At 42.3% G+C, this 23,380-nt stretch overlaps 1 protein-coding gene across 5 annotated transcripts in view; it reads left to right on the top strand.

Annotated features, from left to right (window-relative positions):
• The window catches only part of TAF1 (TATA-box binding protein associated factor 1), a 103,306-nt gene that overhangs the window by 63,939 nt on the left and 15,987 nt on the right, over positions 1 to 23,380 (top strand). For all 5 annotated transcript variants that reach the window (XM_058658677.1, XM_058658678.1, XM_058658675.1 and 2 more), the window contains exons 33-34: positions 19,205 to 19,272; positions 19,522 to 19,638. In XM_058658677.1, coding sequence (XP_058514660.1) covers positions 19,205 to 19,272; positions 19,522 to 19,638 — 185 coding nt within the window. The remainder of the gene's footprint in view (positions 1 to 19,204; positions 19,273 to 19,521; positions 19,639 to 23,380) is intronic.

The raw sequence follows: 23,380 nt of genomic DNA, 5'->3' as shown, positions 1-23,380 counted from the left end.
CACCCACATGGGAAACCAAGGAAAAGTAGTTAGGTCCTGGCTTTGGTGTGGCCCAGCCCTAACCATTGCAGCCATTTGGGGAGTGAAACAACAGTGAAAGACTCTAACTGGCACTCTCCCCTCTCCTTCTTCTCCCTCTCTCTCTCTCTCTCTCTCTCTCTCTCTCTCTCTCTCACTTACTCCTTCCCTCTCTTTCCTTCCTTGTTTCCCTCCCTCCCCCTCCCTCTCTCTTCTCTTTCCCTCCCTCTCTCTCCCTCCTTGCTTCTCTCCCTCACTCTCCTTCCCACCCCCCCTTCCTGCCTCTCTCTTCCGCCCTCCCTCCCTGACTCCTTTCCTCTGTCCTTCCTTCCCTCTCTCCCCTTCTCTCTTCCTTTCTGTCTTTAACTCTGCCTTTCAAATAAATAAATCTTAGTAAAAAAGAAAAAAGATATAGGACAAACTTATGGGGAATATATGTAAATCTAACAAAAATCCAGCAGATGCTAATAGAAAAATAAGCATATGCCAGATAAACAAACCAGAGAAAATGAAAGATGAGTAACAAATATGAACAGTAATTCCATTGCATAGTAATTAAAGATTAAATTGCAATGGAAATGTATGTGATTTGCTTTAATCTATTAAATAAATGCATTCATTTGTGGACACTGGGGAGGACAGTCTAACTCTGGCTTCCTTTCAGATATTTTGTAGGAGCCAGTATTGTGGCATAGCAGGGTTATTTTTTATTTATTTATTTTTATTGGAAAGGCAGATACACAGATAGAAGGAGACATAGAGAGAAAGATCTGTCTGCTGATTCACTCCCAAAGTGGCCTACTCCAGGTCCCCCACACAGGTGCAGGGTCCCAAGGCATTGGGCCATCCCAACTGCTTTCCCAGGCCACACGCAGGAAGCTAGAAGGGAAGTGGAGCAGTCAGGATATGAACTGGCACCCATATGGGATCCCAGCATGTGCAAGGATAGGACTTTAGCCACTAGGCTACCACGCCAGGCGCTCATGGCACATTTTAAGCCTCTGACTACAATGCCAACATCTCAAAGGGACACAGGTTCAAAACCTGGCTGCTCCACTATTTTTCTTTTAAGGTTTGTTTTATTATTTCCTTTTTATTAGAAAGGCGGGTTTACAGAGAGGAGATACAGAGAGAAAGATCTTCCATCCACTGATTCATCCCCCAAATGGCCAGAGCTGAGCTGATCCTAAGGCAGAAGCCAAGAACCCGGAGCTTTTACCAGGTTTCCCACACGCGGGTGCAGGATCCCAAGGCTTTGGGCCTTCCTCTACTGCTTTCCCAGGCCACAAGGACAAACTAGAAGAGAAGTGAAACAGCTTGGACAGGAACTAGTGCCTGTATGGGATCCCAGCAGTTGTAACGTGAAGATTTATTCACTGAGCCATCACTCCGGGCTCATTGCACCTTTTTGTTTTTGGTTTTGTTTTGTTATTTTAAAGGCAGTGAAAAAGATGTTCCATCCACTCTTTCACTGCCAGAGCCCACAACAGCCAGGGCTGAACCAGGCCCATGCCAATAGCCATGAAATCAAGTCAGGTTTCCTGTGGGAGTGACAGAGACCCAAATACTTGAACCATCATCTTTTACCTCCCAGAGTGTACATTTTTTTTTTGTTTTCTATTCATTTATTCATTAATTACAGTGTATTACATGACACAATTTCATAGGTACTGGGATTCTTCCCCCCTTCACCCCAAACCCTTCCCCCATGGTGAGTTCCTTCACCTTGATGCATAACCACAGCTCAAGTTCCGTTGAGATTCCCTAATTAAAAGCTCACACCATACAGAGTCCAGCATTCCACTTGTCCAGTCAAGTTCAACGGCCTCTTAGGGAGGCCCTCTCAGGTTTGAGGGCAGAGCCAGCAGAGTGTCACCTCGATCAATTAGAAGCTCCAACGTATCATCAGCAACAATCCAGGTACGATGAGGCTGGTGCAGAGTCCACTGATTGACATAGTCCATCTTAGAGTTTCCCCTTGTCCAGTTTTTCGCTGCAAACATATAGCTGAGGTGGTTGATTGATCTACTCCATCTTCTATCTTTTCTTGGTTAATGTTTTGATTCCTCCATTTTGTTCAAGGGAATCCCCAAAGAAACTTTGAGGAGTTCCCAGTCCAGGCTCCTACATGTACTACTAGTAAGCACAGTACCCGGCACAGTCCATCACTCCGATCAGCTGGTGGTTGTAACCCCTGGGTTGGATCTATTCTGAGCCCCGACCTCCATTGGAACCGATGACAGAGTGTACATTAATAGGAATCAGGTTTGTCAGTGCCAAATTGCTACTACTGTGCTATGTATGCACCCCAAAACTCATACTTTCGATTCTATTTTTTTCTCATGAAGTTTTTGAAGTTTTCTTAGATGCATATATACATAGTTATCATCAAAAAGTTCTTGGAGAATAGAATTAATAGATGAAGCTTTTTTGAGATTGATTTGGTGTTTTAAAAAGTTTGGAAAGGCAGATACACAGAGGAGGAGAAGCACAGAGAGATCCTCCATGTGCTGGTTTAGTCCCCAAGTGGCTGCAATGGCCGGAGCTGAGCCGATTTGAAGACAGGAACCAGGAGCTTCCTCTGGGTCTCATGTGGGTGCATGGTCCCCAGGCCACAAGCAAGGAGCTGGATGGGAAGTGGAGCAGCCAGGATTAGAACTGGTGCCCATATGGGATCCTGGCGCATGCAAAGCAAGGACTTTAGCCACTAGGCTACTGTGCTAGGCCCGATTTATTTTTATTTGAAAGGCAGAGTTACACAGAGAAGGAGAGATCTTCCGCTTGCTGGTTCACTGCCCAAATGGCTGTGACGTCCAGAGCTGGGCTAATCTGAAAATGGGAGCTAGAAGCTTCTTCTGGTTCTCCCATGTGGGTACAAGGACTCCTGCCTTGGTGATAGCCCATAACTGCCCTCTGCTGCTTTTCCTGGCCATAAACAGAGAGCTGCATAATAAGTGGAGTGACTGGAGCTCAAACTGGTGCACAATGGGATGCCGGTGCCACAGGCAGAGGATTGAGGATTAGCCTGTTGATCAATGGATCAACAGCCCCAAAAGGTGAATTTTGATTGGTGCAAAAACAAAACAAAGCAAAACTTGAAATCCATGCATGTGTGGGATCTTTAGAGTTCATGGGAGGGGCCAGCATTGTGGCATAGCGAGTAACGCTGACAGGAGCAGAATCCCAGCTATTCCACTTGTGAGCCAGCTCCCTGCTAATGTTTTTGGAAAAGCAGCAGAAAGTTACCCAAGTGTTTGGACCATTATGTCAGTCTTTCTATAAACTTTGTCTTCATAAAAGAAAAAGTAGGTGCAAACCATTGGCATGAATATTTGTGGGGATTGGAGATAGATTATACATTTAAGTATCAGAGTAACTCAGAGTAATCCACCAATGATGGGAAGGATTTGGGGTGAGGAAAATTATGCCAGGAGCAAAGGTATTTTGTGAAGAAGTCAATAATGATAATTTAAAGGAGCAAGCTTATAGTCTAGTGGTTAAGATATTCATGTCTCATGATACAGTGTCTAGGTAAGATTCCACACTTAGGCTGCTGACTTCAGTTTCCCTCTGATGCAGAGAGAAGACAGCATTAATGAGTATAGTAAATGGGTTTCTGCCTCCCACATGGGAAACCTGGATAGTGTTTTTGCCTGTTGGCTTTGACCCTATAGCATAGTCCTAACCATTGTAGGCATCTGTGGACGGAAACTCACTTGATGTTTTGTCTGTCTCCATCTCTCTGCTTCTGAAATAAAAAGCTAAAAAGTAAATTGCTGTAAATAAAGGTAAGGAACCGAGACCTCAACTTGACTTAACAAATTAACAACTTTATAGGGGCCAGGCAAGTAATATAAGTTAATAAGGCATGACATGGCCAGGTAGGGATTGTGATAAATTCGGAGAAGAAATAATCCTTCTAAAGAGGCAGGCCCTTTACTCCATCTCATTTTTGTCCTAATGTAATGAATAAACGGTTGCTAGGTTATCACTTTTCAGAAGCTGGAGTTCTGGAATTTTAGTGTATTTTTAAAAGAATTATTTGTTTGAGGGCCTGCCATGGTATCCTAGCAGGTAGAGTCCTCACCTTGCACGCACTGGGATCCCATAAAGGTGCCAGTTTGTGTCCTGGCAGCCCCTGGGAAAGCAGTTGAGAACAGCCCACAGCCTGGGGACCCTGCACGCACGGGAGACCCGGAAGAAGTTCCCGGTTCCTGGTTTTGGATCGGCTCAGCTCCGGCCGGTGCAGCCACTTTGGGGAGTGAATCAACAGATGAAAGATCTTCCTCTCTGTCTCTCCTTGTCTCTGTATATCTGACTTTCCAATAAAAATAATTAAATCTTTTAAAAAATTTATTTACCTCAAAGGCAAAATTAAAAGGAGAGGTAAAAGCAAAGAGAGAGATCTTCCCTCCCTGGGTTCACACCCCAAATGGCCTCAACGATCAGGGCTTGGCCAGGCTAAAGCACAAGCTTCGTCTGGGTCTCCCACCATCAGTGGCAGGGACCCAAGTATTTGACCTGTCTTCCATTGCCTTCCCAGACATACAAACAGGGAGCTGTTGGGAAAACAAAAAAATGGGTTGAATCGGAAGTGGAGCAGGTAGGACTTAAACTGGCGCCCACATGGGATGCCAGCTCTACATTTAATTCTTCACCCACTCTACCACGACAGTCCTGATCTGGAATTTTTATAAACCTTTGCGCCAAAGGAAAACATTCTCTGCAGGCCAAATATGATTCCAAATTTTCAATTTTTGGCTTAGTAGAAAGGAGGCCTTAGTGTAGGAGAAATTTTTTTCCACGAAAAAGTAATGATTTAGTAGCAGCAGTGAATTGCCTAGAAGGCTGACTTTACCTCCTTATTGTTATTTTTTTTAAAGATTTATTTATTTTTATTGGAAAGGTGGATATACAGAGAGGAGAGACAGAGAGGAAGATCTTCTGTCCGATGATTCACTCCCCAAGCGGCCGCAACAGCTGGAGCTGAGCCAATCCAAAGCCAGGAACCTCTTCCAGATCTCCCACGCGGGTGCAGGGTCCCAAGGCTTTGGGCTGTCCTCCACTGCTTTCCCAGGCCACAAGCAGGGAGCTGGATGGGAAGTGGAGCTGCCGGGATTAGAACCGGTGCCCATAAGGGATCCCAGCACGTGCAAGGCGAGGACCTTAACCACTATGCCATCACGCCGGGCCCCCTCCTTATTATTTTTAAGATTTATTTATTTGAAAGACACACACCTCACCACTTCCCTCCCTGTGCTGGTTCGCATTCCAAATGGCTGAAGCAACCTAGGCTGGACCAGGCTGAAGCCAGAACCCTGAAATCCATCCAGGTCTCCTAGGTAGATGGCAGGGGCTCAGTTACTTAGGCCATCTTGCAGTATCTTCGCAGGCACGTCAACAAAGATGTGGATTAGGAACAGCAGCTGAAACCTGAACTGGCACTCCCAATATGGAATGCAAATAGATGTCATCCCATCCCCTCCTCCCCCTTAACCAGCAATACAGAGTAGCAATTTTTCTAAATAGGATTGTAAAGGTTAGTGTAAAATGTGATATCTTTTGTACTAGGGCATGGTGGAGTCATTGGGAAGAAATAAAGCATTTTTCCTACTATCAGTAGTATAAATACATACATTTGTTTACAGTTTTGTTGGTTCAAACACCTATGCTCTTTCCTCTGTTTTTGATTAATAGTAACGAATTTATGTGGACTTTACTCTGTACTTCAAGATTTTTATTTTCCAAAATTTTGTCAGGCACAATCAGTACAGTGGTATCTCTAATTGTTTTTTATTGATTACATTGCATTATGTGACACAGTTTTATAGGCACTGGGATTCACCCCACCCTAATTAATACTTTTTGACTGTTTCCAGTCAGATACTTCATATTTCCATAGCACTTTACATTGACTCTATCAATACATGGTTTATTAGTCTCATACTTCGCTATGAGTTGTATATAACCAGAGTACTTAGCAGTAAAGTTAGGGTCATTAGACATAAAACTCCATATAGAACTGCAAGTGCAACACGTATTAGAGGAATCAGTCTTGTATTTGATTAAGTGCTGACAGTGTACCTCACAGCATAGAATGAGTTTTTCCTTTAGTGTCCTTAATACCAAAGATAACTCTAGTAAGAAGCATCTGTGGGATGATCAAAAAATTGCCATTGTCACTGTGAGTCTTACTATCCACTTCCATATATAAGTTCTCATGAATTAATCATAAAAAAAAATTACTTTCTTTCCCTTACCTTTTCTGGAAGAAAAAGACAAGATTTCTTTCTTTCTTTCTTCTTTCTTTCTTTCTTTCTTTCTTTCTTTCTTTCTTTCTTTCTTTTTTTTTTTTTTAAAAGACAAAATTTCTAAGTGATTTTTGTTTGCTGGTTCTTTTTCTATTTTGGTTTTTTTACATTTTTGTTCTGATAAAAGGCTTAATTATTTTCAAAGGTTAATAATATGTTTATTAAATGAAATTATCTTTTTAAAAAGCCAGTTTTGGGCCCAGCGGTGTGGCCTAGAGGCTAAAGTCCTCGCCTTGAACAAGCCGGGATCCCATATGGGCGCCGGTTCTAGTCCTGGTAGTTCCACTTCCCATCCAGCTCCCTGCTTGTGGCCTGGGAAAGCAGTTGAGGACGGCCCAATGCATTGGGACCCTGCACCTGTGTGGGAGACCCAGAAAGAAGTTCCTGGTTCTCGGCTTCGGATTGGCGCAGCATTGACCGTTGCGGTCACTTGGGGAGTGAATCATCGGATGGAAGATCTTCCTCTCTGTCTCTCCTCCTCTGTACATCTCACTTTGTAATAAAAATAAATAAATCTTTAAAAAAAAAAGCCAGTTTTACATACTGCTATAGTCAACTGTAAAAAGCTTTGTGTGTCTTCCTCATAAAGTAGTATTTTTTTATTTTCATCCATTTACCATGATTCTATTAGTTTAATTCACTGATTTTATGAAGAGTGTTTGTATATGACTTCTTACCTTAAGATAGAACATTTTCAAAAAATCACTTTCTACTTATAACAGTGTCTTAGAAAGTGATTTAATTGCATTACAAACAAATCAGTTTATCATTCTCTCAAGCTTCAAAAATAGAAATGCCAAAGTAACATTTCATGTAGTGCTTTTTTGAACTTTCATAAAGAGAAATTTTAAACTGTGTTTATAATTCATAGTGCAAGTATTATATGAAAATACTTCAAAAAGTTTGCAGGAAGGGTATATGGCAAAGTGGCTAAAGTTGTTGCTTGGGGCACCTGTATACCTTATCAAAAGGCCTGATTTGAGTATTGGCTTCTTCACTTCCTGTCCAGCGACCTGTTTACTGCACATCCTGAGAGGCAACAGGTGATGGCTCAGGTAGCTCAGTTTGGATGAATTACAGACACCAGACTTTGCCCTGCCCCATCCCTTGCTGTTGGGGACCATTTGAGGAGTAAACCCAACAAATGAAAAGTTCTCTTTCTCTTTTTTCTCTCTGCCTTTCAAAATAAAAAATGTAAATGAATTAAAAGCTTCTAGAAATATAGGATTATCAGATAAGTTTATTTTGGTTCAGAATATTTTGAATCTGTGCTTGGTTTGTCCATAATACACATTTTCTGTGAATGTTAAAAACAGTTTTGATTTCACTTGACTGACAGTAGTGAATATTTCTATTCCCCAAATTCATTAATTTATGTAAAACACTATAGTAATAGGAAAAAACAACACTAACCCTGTGCCTGACTTTGTGAAGTTACATCAAATCCATGTGCAGCTTGTTGTTCAGGAGAATGCTAACAGAGCCTCAACAGAAACCTGCAACAGAAAGTCTTTATTTCCCTTGTCTTAGACATCACATGGGCCAGTGTTTATTGACTAATCCCATTGTAGTTAATCACATCATGGCATTTTTCTTACAGAAACCTTTATGCAGGTGGCTTTTATCATTTCCGTTGTGATTCTTGTTTTTTGGTATAATTGCTTAACAGTCATTCCCAATTTTTAAGATAGCCTACTATATTTTGTTCCAATATATAAAATATTTTAAAATATTTATTCATGGGCCCGGCGGTGTGGCCTAGTGGCTAAAGTCCTCGCCTTGAACAAGCCGGGATCCCATGTGGGCGCCGGTTCTAATCCCGGCAGCTCTTTTTCTCATCCAGCTCCCTGCTTGTGGCCTGGGAAAGCAGTCGAGTACGGCCCAAAGCCTTGGGACTCTGCACCCATGTGGGAGACCTGGAAGAAGTTCCTGGCTCCTGACTTCGGATCGCCATAGCACCAGATGTTGCACTCACTTGGGGAGTGAATCATCGGGTGGAAGATCTTTCTGTCTCTTCTCCTTTCTGTATATCTGTCTTTCCAATTAAAAAAAAAATAAAATAATAAAAAATAATGAAATATTGATTTATTTGAGGGACCAGTGCTATCACACAGTAGGCTAAGCCTCTGTCTGGCACCCACATCCTATGTGGCACCGATTCAAGTCACAGCTGCTGTACTTCTCATCCAGCTCGCTGCTTGCAGCCTGGGAAAGCAGCAGAAAGTGCTTCAAGTCCTTGGGTCCCTGAACCCGTCTGGAAGACCCAGAAGAAGCTTCCTAGTTTCAGATCAGCCCAGCACTGTCCACTGCAGCCACTTAGAGAGTGAATCAGCAGATGGAAAATCACTCTTTCTCTGCCTTAAATAAGCATGAAATAAATCTTTTTAAAGCATTTATATGAGAAGCAGGAAATGAGATATACTTCATCCCCTGATTCCCCACATGCCCACAACAGCCTGGACTGCGCTAGGCTGAAGCAGTACACCTTGAAACTCAATCCAGGTCTCTCATTGTGTGGCATGGGCCAAGCACCTGTTGCCTCCCAGGTTGGATTTTAGCAGGAAGCTAAAGTTTGCTGTAAAACTGGGACTCAAACCCAGGTACTCTGATAGGGAATACCGGTATCCAAACAGTCTTAATTGCTATGCCAAATGCCCCTCATATAATATATTACATATTTCGAGCCCGGCGTGGTAGCTCAGTGGTTAAAGTCCTCGCCTTACATGCGCCGGGATCCCATATGGGCACTGGTGCTAATCCCAGCGGCCCCGCTTCCCATTCGGCTCCCTAATTGTGGCCTGGGAAAGCATTTGAGGATGGCCGAAAGCTTTACATCCGTGTGGGAGACCTGGAAGAGACTGCGGGCTCCTGGCTTCGTATTCGTGCAGCTCTGGCCATGTGGCTGCTTGGGAAGTAAGTCAATGGATGGAAGATCTTTGTCTCTCCTCCCCTCTGTATATCTGACTTTGCAATAAAATTTTTTTTTACATTTTTAAATAAAAGCTCTAGTGTAAGATAAATAGTCAAGTTTTTTTTTCCCCTGAAATGTTTAACCAAAGTATCTGATTAGTTTTATGAGAGTCTGTCCTTATGTAATTGAAACAGACTTTACAATACTCCTTATATTGAATCTCTTTTACTGAAGGTTCTTTTATTGAACTTCTTTGGGAACTTTCTATTCTACCTTGAACTATTAGTTGGAACTGGTGTCAGTATCACTAGATAATATCATTGTTTTTACGTTTTTTATATTTATCACTAAGGCTTTATATTTTTAAATTTCTTGGGATTCTTCACATAATTATTTTAAATAAATTCTAGGATCACTTTCTTTTAAGATTTATTAATTTGAGGGCCCAGCAGCGTGGCCTGGCAGCTAAAGTCCTCGCCTTGAACAAGCCGGGATCCCATGTGGGCGCCGGTTCTAATCCCGGCAGCTCCACTTCCCATTCAGCTCCCTGCTTGTGGCCTGGGAAAGCAGTTGAGGACGGCCCAATGCATTGGGACACTGCACCCACGTGGGAGACCCGGAAGAGGTTCCAGGTTCCCGGCTTCGGATCGGCGCGCACCAGCCCGTTGTGGCTCACTTGGGGAGTGAATCATCGGACGGAAGATCTTCCTCTCTGTCTCTCCTCCTCTGTGTATATCTGGCTGTAATAAAATGAATAAATCTTAAAAAAAAGATTTATTAATTTGAAAGGCAGAGAGAGAGACTTTTCGTCTGCTGGTTCACTCTCCAAATGCTTATAAACAGCCAGGACTGGACTAGAATGAAGCCAGGAACCTGCAACTCCAGCTGGATCTCCCACATGGATGGTAGGGACTCAAGTACTTGAGCCATCATCTGCTGCCTTTCCGGATACATTAGCAGGGTGCTGGATCAGGACTAGCTAGTCCTGAATCAGAAGCAGGGAATCAGAGCAGGCACTCCTATATGGAATGCAGGAGTTCTAAGAAGCAGCTTATTAACCCACGACGCCACAACATTTCCTCTAGGATATTTTAGTAGAATCTAACTTGTCCTCAATCTACTTTTTTAATATGTGACTTTATTTGGAGAGAATATGTATCCTTATAATAGTGAGTTTTTTTTCTTTCTATTTGGGACCTTAGATTTCTCCGTTTCTTTTGCATTCCTTAGTTAAGGCTTTTAATTTTCTTTGTAGAGTTTCTAAGCATCTTTGCATCTACATTTATTCCTATATATTTTATAGTTTTGTTATTATTTTTTATTATTGAGTTTAGGTAATTTTAAAGTTTTGCTGCAGTTATACATATGGTGTTTTTTTTTTAACTGGTTTTTAAGTCTCAATGTTTGGTCAGTTTGATGTGTATCAACAGTAGATTGATTGTGGCTCATATGGTAATATAGTGCTTAAAGTGTTTCCATAATAGTAGTTTCTAAGTCTGTGCTATGAGGGCACTACAGTGTAAGTTTGGCCACTACCAAATGACAAGGTTCTTTTTTCCTGTCCATGATTGAGGCTGAGATAACTGCCATATAAAGGATAAATCTCTCCACATCATTGAAGAGAACAAAAACTCCTTCAGTCCTGCTTTAGCCTTTGTCTTTGTCTTCACAGCCAGACTTTCACTTGCTTGTTTCATATTAAGGTAAAATATACAGAACATAAAATTTGTCATTTTAACCATTTTAAAATGTATGCATCAGTAGTGTTAAGTACATACATGATATTATGCAACTATTATCATATCCCTTTTCACTACTTTTTTGTTATCCCAAACAGAAACTATCCCCATCAAATAATAATCTCATTTCTGTCAATTTTTCTGTCCCAGGTACCTCATGTAAGTAAAATCATGCAATACATAAATTATTTGTATTATTGTGTTTGGCTTATTTCATTTAGCATACTATTTTCAGATTTCATCCATGTTGTAACATATTTCTGCATTTCATTTTTTAAAAACCTTTGCATGTTCCTGTAACTATTTTTTAAGATTCATTTTATTATTTGAAAGGCGGAGTTTAAAAAAAGAGAGGGAGAGTCAGAGAAAGAGAGATTTTTTTCACCTACTGGTTCATGCCCCAAGTTAGATGTAACAACCAGGGAAGCACCAGGAGCTTTGTGGTGTGGGGACTCCAGAACTTGGGCCATCTGCTGCTGCTTCTTCCCCTGGCACATTAGCAGGGAACTAGATTAGAAGCAGAGCTACCGGGACTCAAACCAGTGCTCATATGGAATGCCAACACTGCATGTGGAGACTTAAGTTGTTATGCTACAGCGCCAGCCCTGTTCTTGTAACTTAAACTACTACTATTTTTTTATCTTTTGGTAACTCAACTGTTTTAGACAAAGGTCCATCCCTAATCAATTACTGAATGTGTGATTTTAGATGTCCCAGTATAACTTCAAATATATCTCAAACTCAAATTAGTGTTTCTTCCCCCTCCTATCCTGTGTTCATACTTTGTCCCTCTCTTCTTTGCACAATTGATGTACTATTTCCAGTCTGTTTGGTAGGACATTAGTGTCACCTAATAGCTACAACTAGAAATCTCAAAAAATTCTTCATTCTTTCCCTAAGTCCCCAAATCCAAATGTCACTACTTAATTCCTTCTAATATCTCATCCATGTTCTGTCAGACTTCTGTATGTGAGTGTGTTAGTTGACAAATATTGTCTGTATATATACAATATAATAAGACATTTCAATATTTATCACTTAGTACATTTGTCACTTCTTTCTGTTGGGGGCATTCAGACTCATCTCTACTAGCTATTTTGGAGTATGTAACTACCTTCTGTCTACCAAGTTGTCCTACCCATGTGATAGATTAGTGAGAGTTACTCTTCCCACCCAACTACACTCCTGTACACATTAATTCTCTCTCCAACTCCTCCTCCTCATCCATATCCTTTCCAGACTCTGGTAACTACTATTCTGTAAATCTCTTTTGAGATCAACTTTTTGTTTCCATGTAAATATTTGTATGGTAATTGTCTTTCTGTACTTGTCTTTTGTAATGTTAAATATTGCCCTCCAAGTCCATTAGAATTACTGCATGGCAGAAATGCATTCTTTTTATGGCTGAATAATGCTCCATTATATAAATTGCCCACACGTTCTTTATTCACTCATCCACTGAGGGAATATAGGTTGATTTCATATGTTGGCTATTGTGACTAGTGTCTTCTGTTTCTCTCATTACTTCTTTGCTTAAACATTCTTTTTTAGGCTATTGTGAATGTGATTATTTTCTTGATTTCTTTGTAAGCAATTTCCATTTTGATGTGTAAAAAACTACTGGTTTTTTGTTTTGTTCTGGTTTTGTAGATGTACTTATTTGTTACAGAGAAAGAGGTCTGCTATCTGCCTGTTCATTCCCCAAGAGGCCACAATGACCAGGGCTGGGCCAAGCCAGAACTAGGAACCAGGATCTAGGTCTCCTACATGAGTGCAGGGGCCCAAACAGTTGAACCATTTTCCACTGTTTTTACCAGGTACATTAGCAGGGGTTGGATTGGAAGCAGAGTAACCTGGACTACAGGTATTGGTTTAACCTGATACACTGGAATGCTGGCCTCAGCTACTTTTTTTTAAAGATTTATTTATGTTTGAGCCCAAAGTGATAACCTAGGTGGCTAAATCAATCCCTTGCATGCCTTGAATCCCATTTGGGGGCTGGTTTGTGTCTCAGCTACTCCACTTCCCATCCAGGGGCCTGCCTGTGGCCTGGGAAAGCAGCAGAGGATGGCCCAGAGCCTTGGGACCCTGCACCCATGTGAGAGACCTGGAAGAAGCTCCTGGCTTCTGGCTTCAGATCAGCTCAGCTCCAACTATTGCATCCTCTTGGGGTGTGAACCAGTGGATGGAAGATCTTTCTTTCTGTACATTTGTCTTTCCAATAAAAATAAATTTTAATAGAATACGTTTTTATTGGAAAAGCAGATAAAATTTACAGAGAAGGAGGGACAGAAAGATCTTCCATCCACTGCTTCACGTCCGAATGGTCTCAATGGCCAAAGCTGAGCACATCTGAAGCCAGGAGGTTCATCCAAGTCTCCCACATGGATGCAGGGTCCTAAGGCTCTGGGGCATTGTATTGCTTTCCCAGGTCACAAGCAGGGAGCTGAATGAGCAGTAGTAGAACAGCTCTGACATGAGCTGGCATGCATGTGGGATCCCAGTGTATGCAAGGTAGGATTTAGCCATTCAGCTATTGCATCAGACCCTAGCTACTGCTTTTTATGTCAATTTTGCTGGAGTCTTTAGGTTCTTATGCACGTATGTATGATGTCATGTTTTCTACAGATGAAGAAAATTTGGTCACTTTTTTTCCTGTTTAAGTGACCTTGATGTCTTTCTCATCTATGGATGAGCATTTGGGTTTTAGTTTCAGCTCCACTCTCAATTCTAGCTGCGTGCCGATGGATACTGTGGGAGGCAACAGCTCTAGCAGTTGAGGGTCTGCCGTGTTTGTGAGAGGTCTGGGTTGGGTTCCTGGTTTTTAGTTTTGGCCTGGCCAAGCCCTGGCTGTTGCTGACATTTTGCAAATGAACCAACAAGTGAGAGCTTGGTGTTTTTGGTGGTAGTGGTAGTGGTAGTGTTGATAGTAGCAATGAGAGTGCCTGAGTTTTTGTCTCAAATAATTCTTTTAAGTCTCATAAAAATGGTTACTCGGTTTTTAATTTTAGTTTTATAAAATTGTCATCTTTATACATACTCTGTAATTCTTTTTGCTTATTGAAGGTATTGATTCTCTTCTAACTATTTTGAGTTACAAGTTTAGGAAACTGCAAGATTATAATATAGAGTCTTTTACGCTCTTCATTTAGCTTCTTCCAGTGTTGATGTCTTACTCAGTTTTCACGCTTGAAAAATCTATTTTCCTGTGTATGAGCATGGTTAATATGTGGAGTTTTATGCAGTATATAGATTTGTGCAACCCATAGTACAATCAAGATTGGAAAGCCTTCTATTGCCACAAATGAACCTTCTGCTGTTTGTATTTGCATCCCCACACTTTGTCCATTCTGTTTTATCCATTCTACTTATCTGTACTCAATCTCCAGGTTTTTGACATTTGAGCACATTATACATGCAACTATTTTTGAATTTTTTTCACAAAACCTTGTTCCTTTTGAGATTTTAATTGTTGAGTGTTATTCCATTGATTGAATGTACCAAAGTTTGTTTAGTCATTTATTCTTTGAAAGACGTTGAAATTTTGGTATTTTGTTGACATAAATACAAATACCATAAACAGTCAATAGAGTTTCATGTAAATACCCAAGGATAGAATTCTAAATGTATGTTTTGTAAGAAACTGCCATAGTCTTTAAAAAGACTGATTGGTTGATTGATCAATCGATCGATTGATTATTGATTTGAATGGCTGAGTGGCAGAGAGGGTAACGTAGAATGAGCGAGATCTTCCATCCTCTGGTTGACTCCCCCAAAACCTGCAAAAGCCAGGAATAGGCCAGTCTAAAGCCAGGAACCCTGAGCTCCATCTAGGCTATCCAGTCCATCGAGGTCTACCACATGGGTGGCAGGAACCCCAAGTACTTGTCCATCATCATTTTCCTTCAAGTCTCATTAATACAGAACTGGGTGAAAAGTACAGCAGCCTTGGGCCCAACGCAGTAGCCTAGTGGCTAAAGTCCTTTGCTTGCATGCACCAGGATCCCATATGGGCGCCAGTTCTAGTCCTGGCATCCCCACTTCCCATCTAGCTCCCTGCTTGTGGCCTGGGAAAGCAGTGGAGGACGGCCTAAAGCCTTGGGACTCTGTACCCATGTGGGAGACTTGGAAGAAGCTCCAGGCTCCTGGCTTTTGATCGGCTCAGCACCGGCCATTGCGGTCACTTGGGGAATCATCGGATGGAAGATCTTCCTCTCTGTCTCTCCTCCTCTCTGTATATCTGGCTTCTAAATAAAAATAAATCTTTTTTTTTTTTTAAGTGAAGCAGCCAGAACTTAAACTGGCACACATGTGGGATGTTAGTTGGTGACTTAACTCACTGTGCACAGCAGCAGTGCCTCTACATGCTTGTTTACCATCGTATATTTCTTCTAATGAAGTGTCTGTTCATTTCTTAAGTTCAGTTTTAGTTGTGTTATTTTCTACTTATTCATGAGTTTTGAGCATTGCTTATAGTGGATCCAAGAACTTTTATCAGATACATAACTTGGCTAAGATTTTTTTTTCACAGCTGATGAAACTTGTTTTCTCAGCCTCCTGCCAGTGTCTTTCAAAGAATAAAAGTGTGTAATTTTATTGAAATCCAAGTCAGCAGGTTGTTTAATTTATTTAAATTATGAAAATTAATTTTATTTTAAAATATTTAGTTTTATTTATTCGAATGGAAGAGTTACAGAGAGGGAGAGATAGAAAGAGAGATCATCTATCTGCTTCTTCACCACCAATGGCCACAAGGCTAGGGCTGAACCAGACTGAAGCCAGGAGCCAGGAGCTTCATTTAGGTCTCTCACATAGGTACAGGCAATCAGGGACATGGGCCATCCTCCACTGCTTTCCCAGGTCCATTAGCAGTTAGCTGGATCAAAAGTGAAGCAGGGGGCCCGGCGGCGTGGCCTAGCGGCTAAAGTCCTCGCCTTGAAAGCCCCGGGATCCCGTATGGGCGCCGGTTCTAATCCTGGCAGCTCCACTTCCCATCCAGCTCCCTGCTTGTGGCCTGGGAAAGCAGTCGAGGATGGCCCAAAGCTTTGGGACCCTGCACCCGCGTGGGAGACCCGGAAGAGGTTCCAGGTTCCCGGCTTCGGATCGGCACGCATCGGCCCGTTGCGGCTCACTTGGGGAGTGAATCATCGGACGGAAGATCTTCCTCTCTGTCTCTCCTCCTCTCTATATATCTGGCTGTAATAAAATGAATAAATCTTTAAAAAAAAAAAAGTGAAGCAGAGCCAGGTGCTATAGCGTAGCAGCTAAAGTTCTTGCCTTGCACATGCCGGGATCCCATATGGGCACTGGTTCTAATCCCGGCAACTCCACTTCCGATCCAGCTCCCTGCCTGTGGCCTGGGAAAGCAGTGGAGGACAGCCCAAAGCCTTGGGACCCTGCACCTACGTGGGAGACCTGGAGGAAACTTCTGGCTCCTGGCTTCAGATTGGCTCAGCTCCAGCCGTTGTGGCCACTTGGGGAGTGAACCATCAGATGGAAGATCTTCTTCTATGTCTCTCCTCCTCTCTGTATATCTGACTTTCCAATTAAAAAAATCTTTAAAAAAAAAAGTGAAACAGGTAGAACTCAAAAGTTGGCACCCATATAGGGTGCCCATGATGAAAGAGATGGCTTTACCTGCTGTAACACAACATCTGTTCCTGTCAATTCTTTTCATGAGTTGTGTTCTTGGTGTTCTATCTCTTAAGATGTATTTGCCTAACCCAGTGTCATAAAGATTTTCTCTTACATTTCCTTCTAAAAACTTTTATTTAGCTGTAGTGTTTTATATATATATATTAAGTTTTGTGCATAGTATGAAGTTTACTTTGAAATACATTTTTTTCTTTCCCTAAGGAAGTACTGTTTTCCAGCCATCCTTCCCTTGTTGATTACTTTGTATGCTTCTGTCAAAGACAGTTTAGTGTGCTGTGTGCCATTTTTGTGTCTATCCTTCTTTCTTTCTTTTTTTTTTTTTTTTCTGACAGATAAGTTTATTTGCGAAGGGACCAAGTGAGCAGGGAAGGGAGGGAAGTGGAAAGTACCTCAGGAGAGAAAGCCGGGAGGTGGGGTGCCTCTCAAAAGAGGAGGGAGAGAGACACACCGTCTATCCTTCTGCATACTGCCTTAATTTCTGTAGTAGCTATATAGGAAGTCTTTTTTTAAGATTTATTTATTTTTATTACAAAGTCAGATATACAGAGAGGAGGAGAGACAGAGAGGAAGATCTTCCATCCGATGATTCACTCCCCAAATGAGCGCAACGGCCGATGCTGTGCCGGTCCGAAGCTGGGAACCAGGAACCTCTTCCAGGTCTCCCACGTGGGTGCAGGGTCCCAAAGCTTTGGGCCATCCTCGACTGCTTTCCCAGGCCACAAGCAGGGAGCTGGATGGGAAGTGGAGCTGCCGAGATTAGAACCGGCGCCCATATGGGATCCCGGTGCGTTCAAGGCGAGGACTTTAGTTGCTAGCCCACGACGCCAGGCCCAGGAAGTCTTATCAGCTAGTCTCCCTTACTCTTTTACAAAAATTTTATTTTCTTGTTTTGCCATTCTACATAACCTGTTGTAAGGAGATTCTCTTTACAGTCCCCAAAAAAGTCTCAGTGGAAATTTGATAAGAATGGAATTAACCGTATGTATCAATTTGGGGGAGAATTGACATCTTTCTTCATTGCACTTGGCCCTAAAAATTTATTTTATTTAAAAGAATTACAGGGCCTGGCAGGATGACTCAGTGGCTAAATCCTCACCTTGCAAGTGCCGGGAACCCATATGGGTGCTGGTTTGTGTTTTATTTACTGCACTTCCCATCCAGCTCCTTGCTTATGGCCTGGGAAAGCAACAGAGGATGACCCAAAGCCTTAGGACTCTGCAGCTGTGTGGGAGACCTGGCTTAAGATAGGGTGAGCTTTGACCATTGCAGCCACATGGGGAATGAACCAGTGGACAGAAGATCTCTCTCTCTCTCTCTCTGTCCTCTCTGTAAACCTGCCTTTCCAATAAAAATCAGTAAATCTTCAAAAAATAAAATTTATTTTAAAATGTTAAGAGTTACAGAAACAGGACCAAGCGCAGTAGCCTAGTAGCTAAAGTGCTCGCCTTGCAAGCGCACTGGGATCCCACATGGGCGCCAGTTCTGATACCAGCGGCCCCGCTTCCCATCCAGCTTCCTGCTTGTGTCCTGGGAAAGCAGTGGAGGATGGCTCAAAGCCTTGGGACACTGCACCTGCGTGGGAGACCTAGAAGAAGCTCCAGATTTTGGATGGGCTCAGGTCTCGGGCACTGTGGTCACTTGGGGGGTGAACCAGCAGGTGAAAGATCTTTCTGTATCTCCTTCTGCGTAATCTGACTTTCAACAAAAATAAAGAAATCTGACCCAGCACGGTGGTCTAGCCGCTAAAGTCCTTTCCTTGCAAGCTCTGGGATCCCATATGGGCACCAGTTCTAATCCTAGCAGCCCCACTTCCCATCCAGCTCCCTGCTTGTGGCCTGGGAAAGCAGTGGAGGACGGCCCAAGGCCTTAGGACCCTACACCCTCGTGGGAGACCTGGAAGGGGCTCCAGGCTCCTGCCTTTGGATCGGCTCAGACCATGCCATTGCTGTCACTTGGGGAGTGTGAATCATTGGATGGAATATCTTCTACTCTGTCCTTCTTCTTCTCTGTATATCTGCCTTTCCAATAAAAATACGATAAATCTTAAAAAAGTTACAGATACAGTGAGACAGGCAAAATCTTCCATCTGCTGATTCACTCCCCAGACGGTTGCAACAGCCACAAGTGGGCCAGTCAAAAGCTAGAAGCTTTATCTGGATCTCACATGTAGGTGCAAGAGCCTAAAGATTTAGGCCCTTGTTGCCGTATGAAGAGTAAAGCAGCAGATGAAAAATCTCTCTGGCCTGTCTCTGTGTTAAACTTTTGACTTTCAAATAAATAAACGTTTTTTTTTTTTTTTTTAATTCTTCAAGACTTAAACTGAACAAATTGTGGATGAAGGTGCTGGAATTTGCCTCAAAGTGTTTTGAAAATAGTCTGAGAAGTTGGTGTATAGGTTTGCTATGTATTAATATATTTACTATACTTATAGTTCACACCAAAAATCCAAGTTAAAACTGAAAGGTGATTATTCTGCGTCTGAGATAATGGGTCACAATGCCGGAAGCAGAATATAAAGTTCTGAAACTAAAGACTGCAGAGTCAGTGACATTTTGTTATTTTATTTGTAGGGCCTGAGAGTCAGTATACTAAGACTGCTCAGGAAATTGTGAACGTCTGTTACCAGACATTGACTGAGGTAGGTGGGAAAGACACAGCTCTCTTGTGATCTTGCTCTGAAATCCCTGAAGTTAGGAGTATTCCCTGACTCTCCTACTACCCTACCTGTCCTCACTCTGCCTCTCCTTTTTTCCTTCTTTATTTATTCTGATTACCACCTGTGCCTTGCCACTAGATTATAAAGACTGAAGTCTCATCTTTCTTGTTTACTTCTATACCCTTATACCTAAAATCCATGTTGAATGGATTCATTGATTTTATTTCTCAGTATGATGAGCACTTGACTCAACTTGAGAAGGATATTTGTACGGCTAAAGAAGCAGCTTTGGAGGAAGCAGAATTAGAAAGCCTGGACCCTATGACTCCTGGGCCCTACACACCTCAGGTGAGTCTAAAGACTAGGAACTTTATCTTAACAGATTTTTATTAAATTTGGAAATTGGGAATGTATTAATGGATCTATTTACTGAGATACCATTCTTCTCTGTCCTTCTTCATATGCCTTTCGTGTGCTTTCTTGTCTTCTCAAAGGCTAAGGTGAGTGAGGGCTGTGGGTCTTGGTGGCCTTGTTGAATTCAGAAGAAACAGCTGTGGGGTGAATGGGGTGGGGCCTTAGGTTGTATTTGAGAATACCAAATTCCCAACTGTTATAGCCAGAGACATCTCAAGTCTCTAAAGTACTCTTGTCCTTGAATTTGGGGGCTCTAGAGCGCAGACTTCTCAGTCATACATATTTTTCCTGTTACTTATAAACCTATTATTCGTTTTTCCAGAGGTATCTTAGTATAAATCAAGATGTTAGTCATTTTTCTAAATTGATTCTATCCCCTAGTAAATGAAGACATAATCTGGTACTTGGTGTTTGTGTTGGAGGCAGTGTAATAGAGTTAAAAGTACATGAAGTTTCACAAAAAACACACCTGGGTTTGAATCTTAGCTCTACTACTGTCTGATTTTGTTATCTCCAGTAATTAAGTTTTATCAGTTTGCTTTTCTCCAAAAACTACTTTTTAAGATTGCTGTAAACACAACTTGAGTTAATTTACTTGACACATGGTAGCCATTCAGTTAACGTTTGTTTCTTCTCTATATGAAGGTTATCTCTCAAGTCCCTGAAAGCCCTTTAAAGTTAACCAGATATTTTAATGCAGAAATTTACCAATTTCTTTTCTTTTTAAGATTTATTAATGTTTAAACATTTATTTATTTATTTTGGAAAAGCTGATTTACAGAGGAAAGACAGAGAGAAAAATCTTCTGTCTGTTAGTTCACTCCCCAAGTGGCCACAATGGCTGGATATGAACCAGTCCTGAGCCAGTCCGAAGCCAGGAGCCAGGAGCTCTTCCAGGTCTCGTACGCGGGTACAGGGTCCCAAGGCTTTGGGCCGTATTCCACTGCTTTCCCAGGCCACAAGCAGGGAGCTGGGGGATGGAAGTGAAGCAGCAGGACACTAACTGGTGTTAGTATGGGATCCCAGCACATATAAGGTGAGGACTTTAGCCAATAGGCTACCATGCCAGGCTCCAAGATTTATTTCTATTGGAAAGGCAGGTCTACAGAGAGACACAGAAAAATCTTCCATCTGCTGGTTCACTTCCTAAATGGCCACAGCAGCCGTAGCTAAACCAATCCAAAGTCAGGAGCCAGGAGCTTCTTTTGGGTCTCCCACATGTGGTACAAGATCTCAAGGCTTTGGGCCATCCTCCACTGCTTTCCCAGGCCACAGGCAGCGAGCTGGATGGGAAGTGGAGCAGCCGGGACACAAACTGGCACCCATATGTGACCCCAGCACTTGAAGGGAGAGGACCAGCCAATTGAGTCATTGCTCCAGGCCCAAATTTCCCGATTTCTATAAAAAGGGTTTTTTTGTTTGTTGGTTGGTTTGTTTGTTTATTCTAGCTATGTTTCATTATAACCTAATGTACCTGTGTGATCTCTGTTGGGTTGTTGCTGTCTCTGTGTCTCGGTCATGCTCCCTACTTTTTACTTTCTTTCATCCCAAAACCCAGGTTCCTGAGGGGCCGGGTATAAAGAACCCTCAGGTACTTCTTCAAGGCCCAGAACAAGTGGGCAAATTGGGTCAAAGGGGCTGTGGGTGAGTGATGTTGTGCAAGAAGTACCTATATGCCAATAGGCCCACAGCTTTAGCAAGGCACTTTTCTGGTAAGATAAAGCCAGGAGAGTCTAGCCCATTGAGTGCCAGTGGTTTGCTCAGGGTCTAGGATTATGGGTAACCTGATTCTGTGGTGAGTCAAAGCTCACGAACCAAATATCATCTTCGTTTCTTGCATCTATCGCCCATGCTACTTCATACAGCTGAGGAAAGATGTCAACTTGTCTCCCTTTTAAGTAGTAGTTTGTTGATTCAGTTAGCTTCATTATGAAACGTGCAGTAGAATTGCTTCAGTTTCCCTGTCCACCCTCTCATTCCCTTCACCTACATATAAATAGTTTAAGATAACAGCAAGTCTAGTTCATCATTGTACTTTAAGCTGGGGAAGGTGTACATGAGTCACATTGCATACTAAGACTCTCCAACCCCAAAATATTAGTTTTATGTCACTTTGACTGTCACTGTACAATTCTGGTTGTACAGGAACACGATGGTAATCATCCCTTACATTCCACTTCTAAATAATGGCAGTCAATGATGTATTTTCATTAGACTACTTCCACCTAGCTTGTATTGCAAGATATATTCTACTTGATACTTTGTCTGAAACTTATAGTTTCCCACACAGGTCTTCATACTTGCTATACCATGTTATATTTTGCAGAAATGCCATTACTTCATTTCCCCTTTTGTTCTACAGTGGCTGTTTAATGCTTTTTTGTTTTTAAGATTTATTTATTTTTTATTGAAAAGGCAAATTTAAAAAGAGAAAGATCTGTCCACTGGTTCACTCCCAAAGTGGCTGCAGCAGTCGGAGCTGAACCCATCTAAAGCCATGAGCCAGAAGCTTCTTCTGGGTCTCATGTGGGTGCAGGGTCCCCAGGCTTTGGACCGTCCTCCACTGCTTTCCCAGGCCACAAGCAGGGAGCTGGATGGGAAGTGAAGCCTCCAGCAACAAACCACTGCCCATAGGGGTTCACAGTGCTTGCAAGGCAAGGATTTAGCCACTGAGCCATCATGTCGGGACCTCTTTAATGCTTTTAATTCTATTTGCTTCTTTCCCAAAACCTTCTGAATCAGTCTTTTTTTCTTTTTTTATTCTTCACAAAGTAACAGGCATGTGAATTTTCTGTTGATAAAAACAACATGTTCACTAGGGAAAATTGGAAAAGAAAAACAGGAAGTAAGTTACTTGTAGTTAGTACTACCACTCAGAAAGAACACCAATTCCTGTGAATATTTGGAGTGTTTCTCACTTTTTGGATTTATTTTTGTTTGAAAGGCAGATCAGATTTATAGAAAGAAGGAGAGACAGGGAGAAAGATCTTCCATCCTCTGGTTCACTCCCCAAGTGGCTACAACGGCCAGCGCAGAGCTGATACAAAGTCAGGATCCAGGAGATTCCTTCAGATCTCCCATGTGGGTACAGGGTCTCAGGCCTTGAGCCATTCTCTGCTGCTTTCCCAGGCCATAAGCAGGGAGTTGTATGGAGAGTGGAGCAGCTGGGATTTGAACTGGCACCCATGTGGGATCCCATGCCTTGCAAGGTGAGGATTTAGCTTACTGAGCCATCTTGGCGGGCTTGAATGTTTCTTTTCATACTTACCATATGTCATTTGTGCTATGGACATACTTTTTTTTTTAAAGACTTATTGATTTTTATTACAAAGTCAGATATACAGAAAGGAGGAGAGACAGAGAGGAAGATCTTCCATCTGATGATTCACTCCCCAAGTGAGCCGCAACGGGCCGGTGCTGCGCCGATCCGAAGCTGGGAACCTGGAACCTCTTCCAGGTCTCCCACGCGGGTGCAGGGTCCCAATGCGTTGGGCCGTCCTCAACTGCTTTCCCAGGCCACAAGCAGGGAGCTGGATGGGAAGCGGAGCTGCCGGGATTAGAACCGGCGCCCATATGGGATCCCGGGGCATTCAAGGCGAGGATTTTAGTTACTAAGCCATGCTGCCAGGCCCTGGGCATACTTTTAAAGTGAGATTAACAAGTGAGATTTTATATT

Source organism: Ochotona princeps, chromosome X (genome assembly GCF_030435755.1).
Source record: "Ochotona princeps isolate mOchPri1 chromosome X, mOchPri1.hap1, whole genome shotgun sequence".
NCBI classification, from domain to species: Eukaryota; Metazoa; Chordata; class Mammalia; order Lagomorpha; family Ochotonidae; genus Ochotona; species Ochotona princeps.
This window is presented reverse-complemented; position numbering and strand designations above follow the sequence as displayed.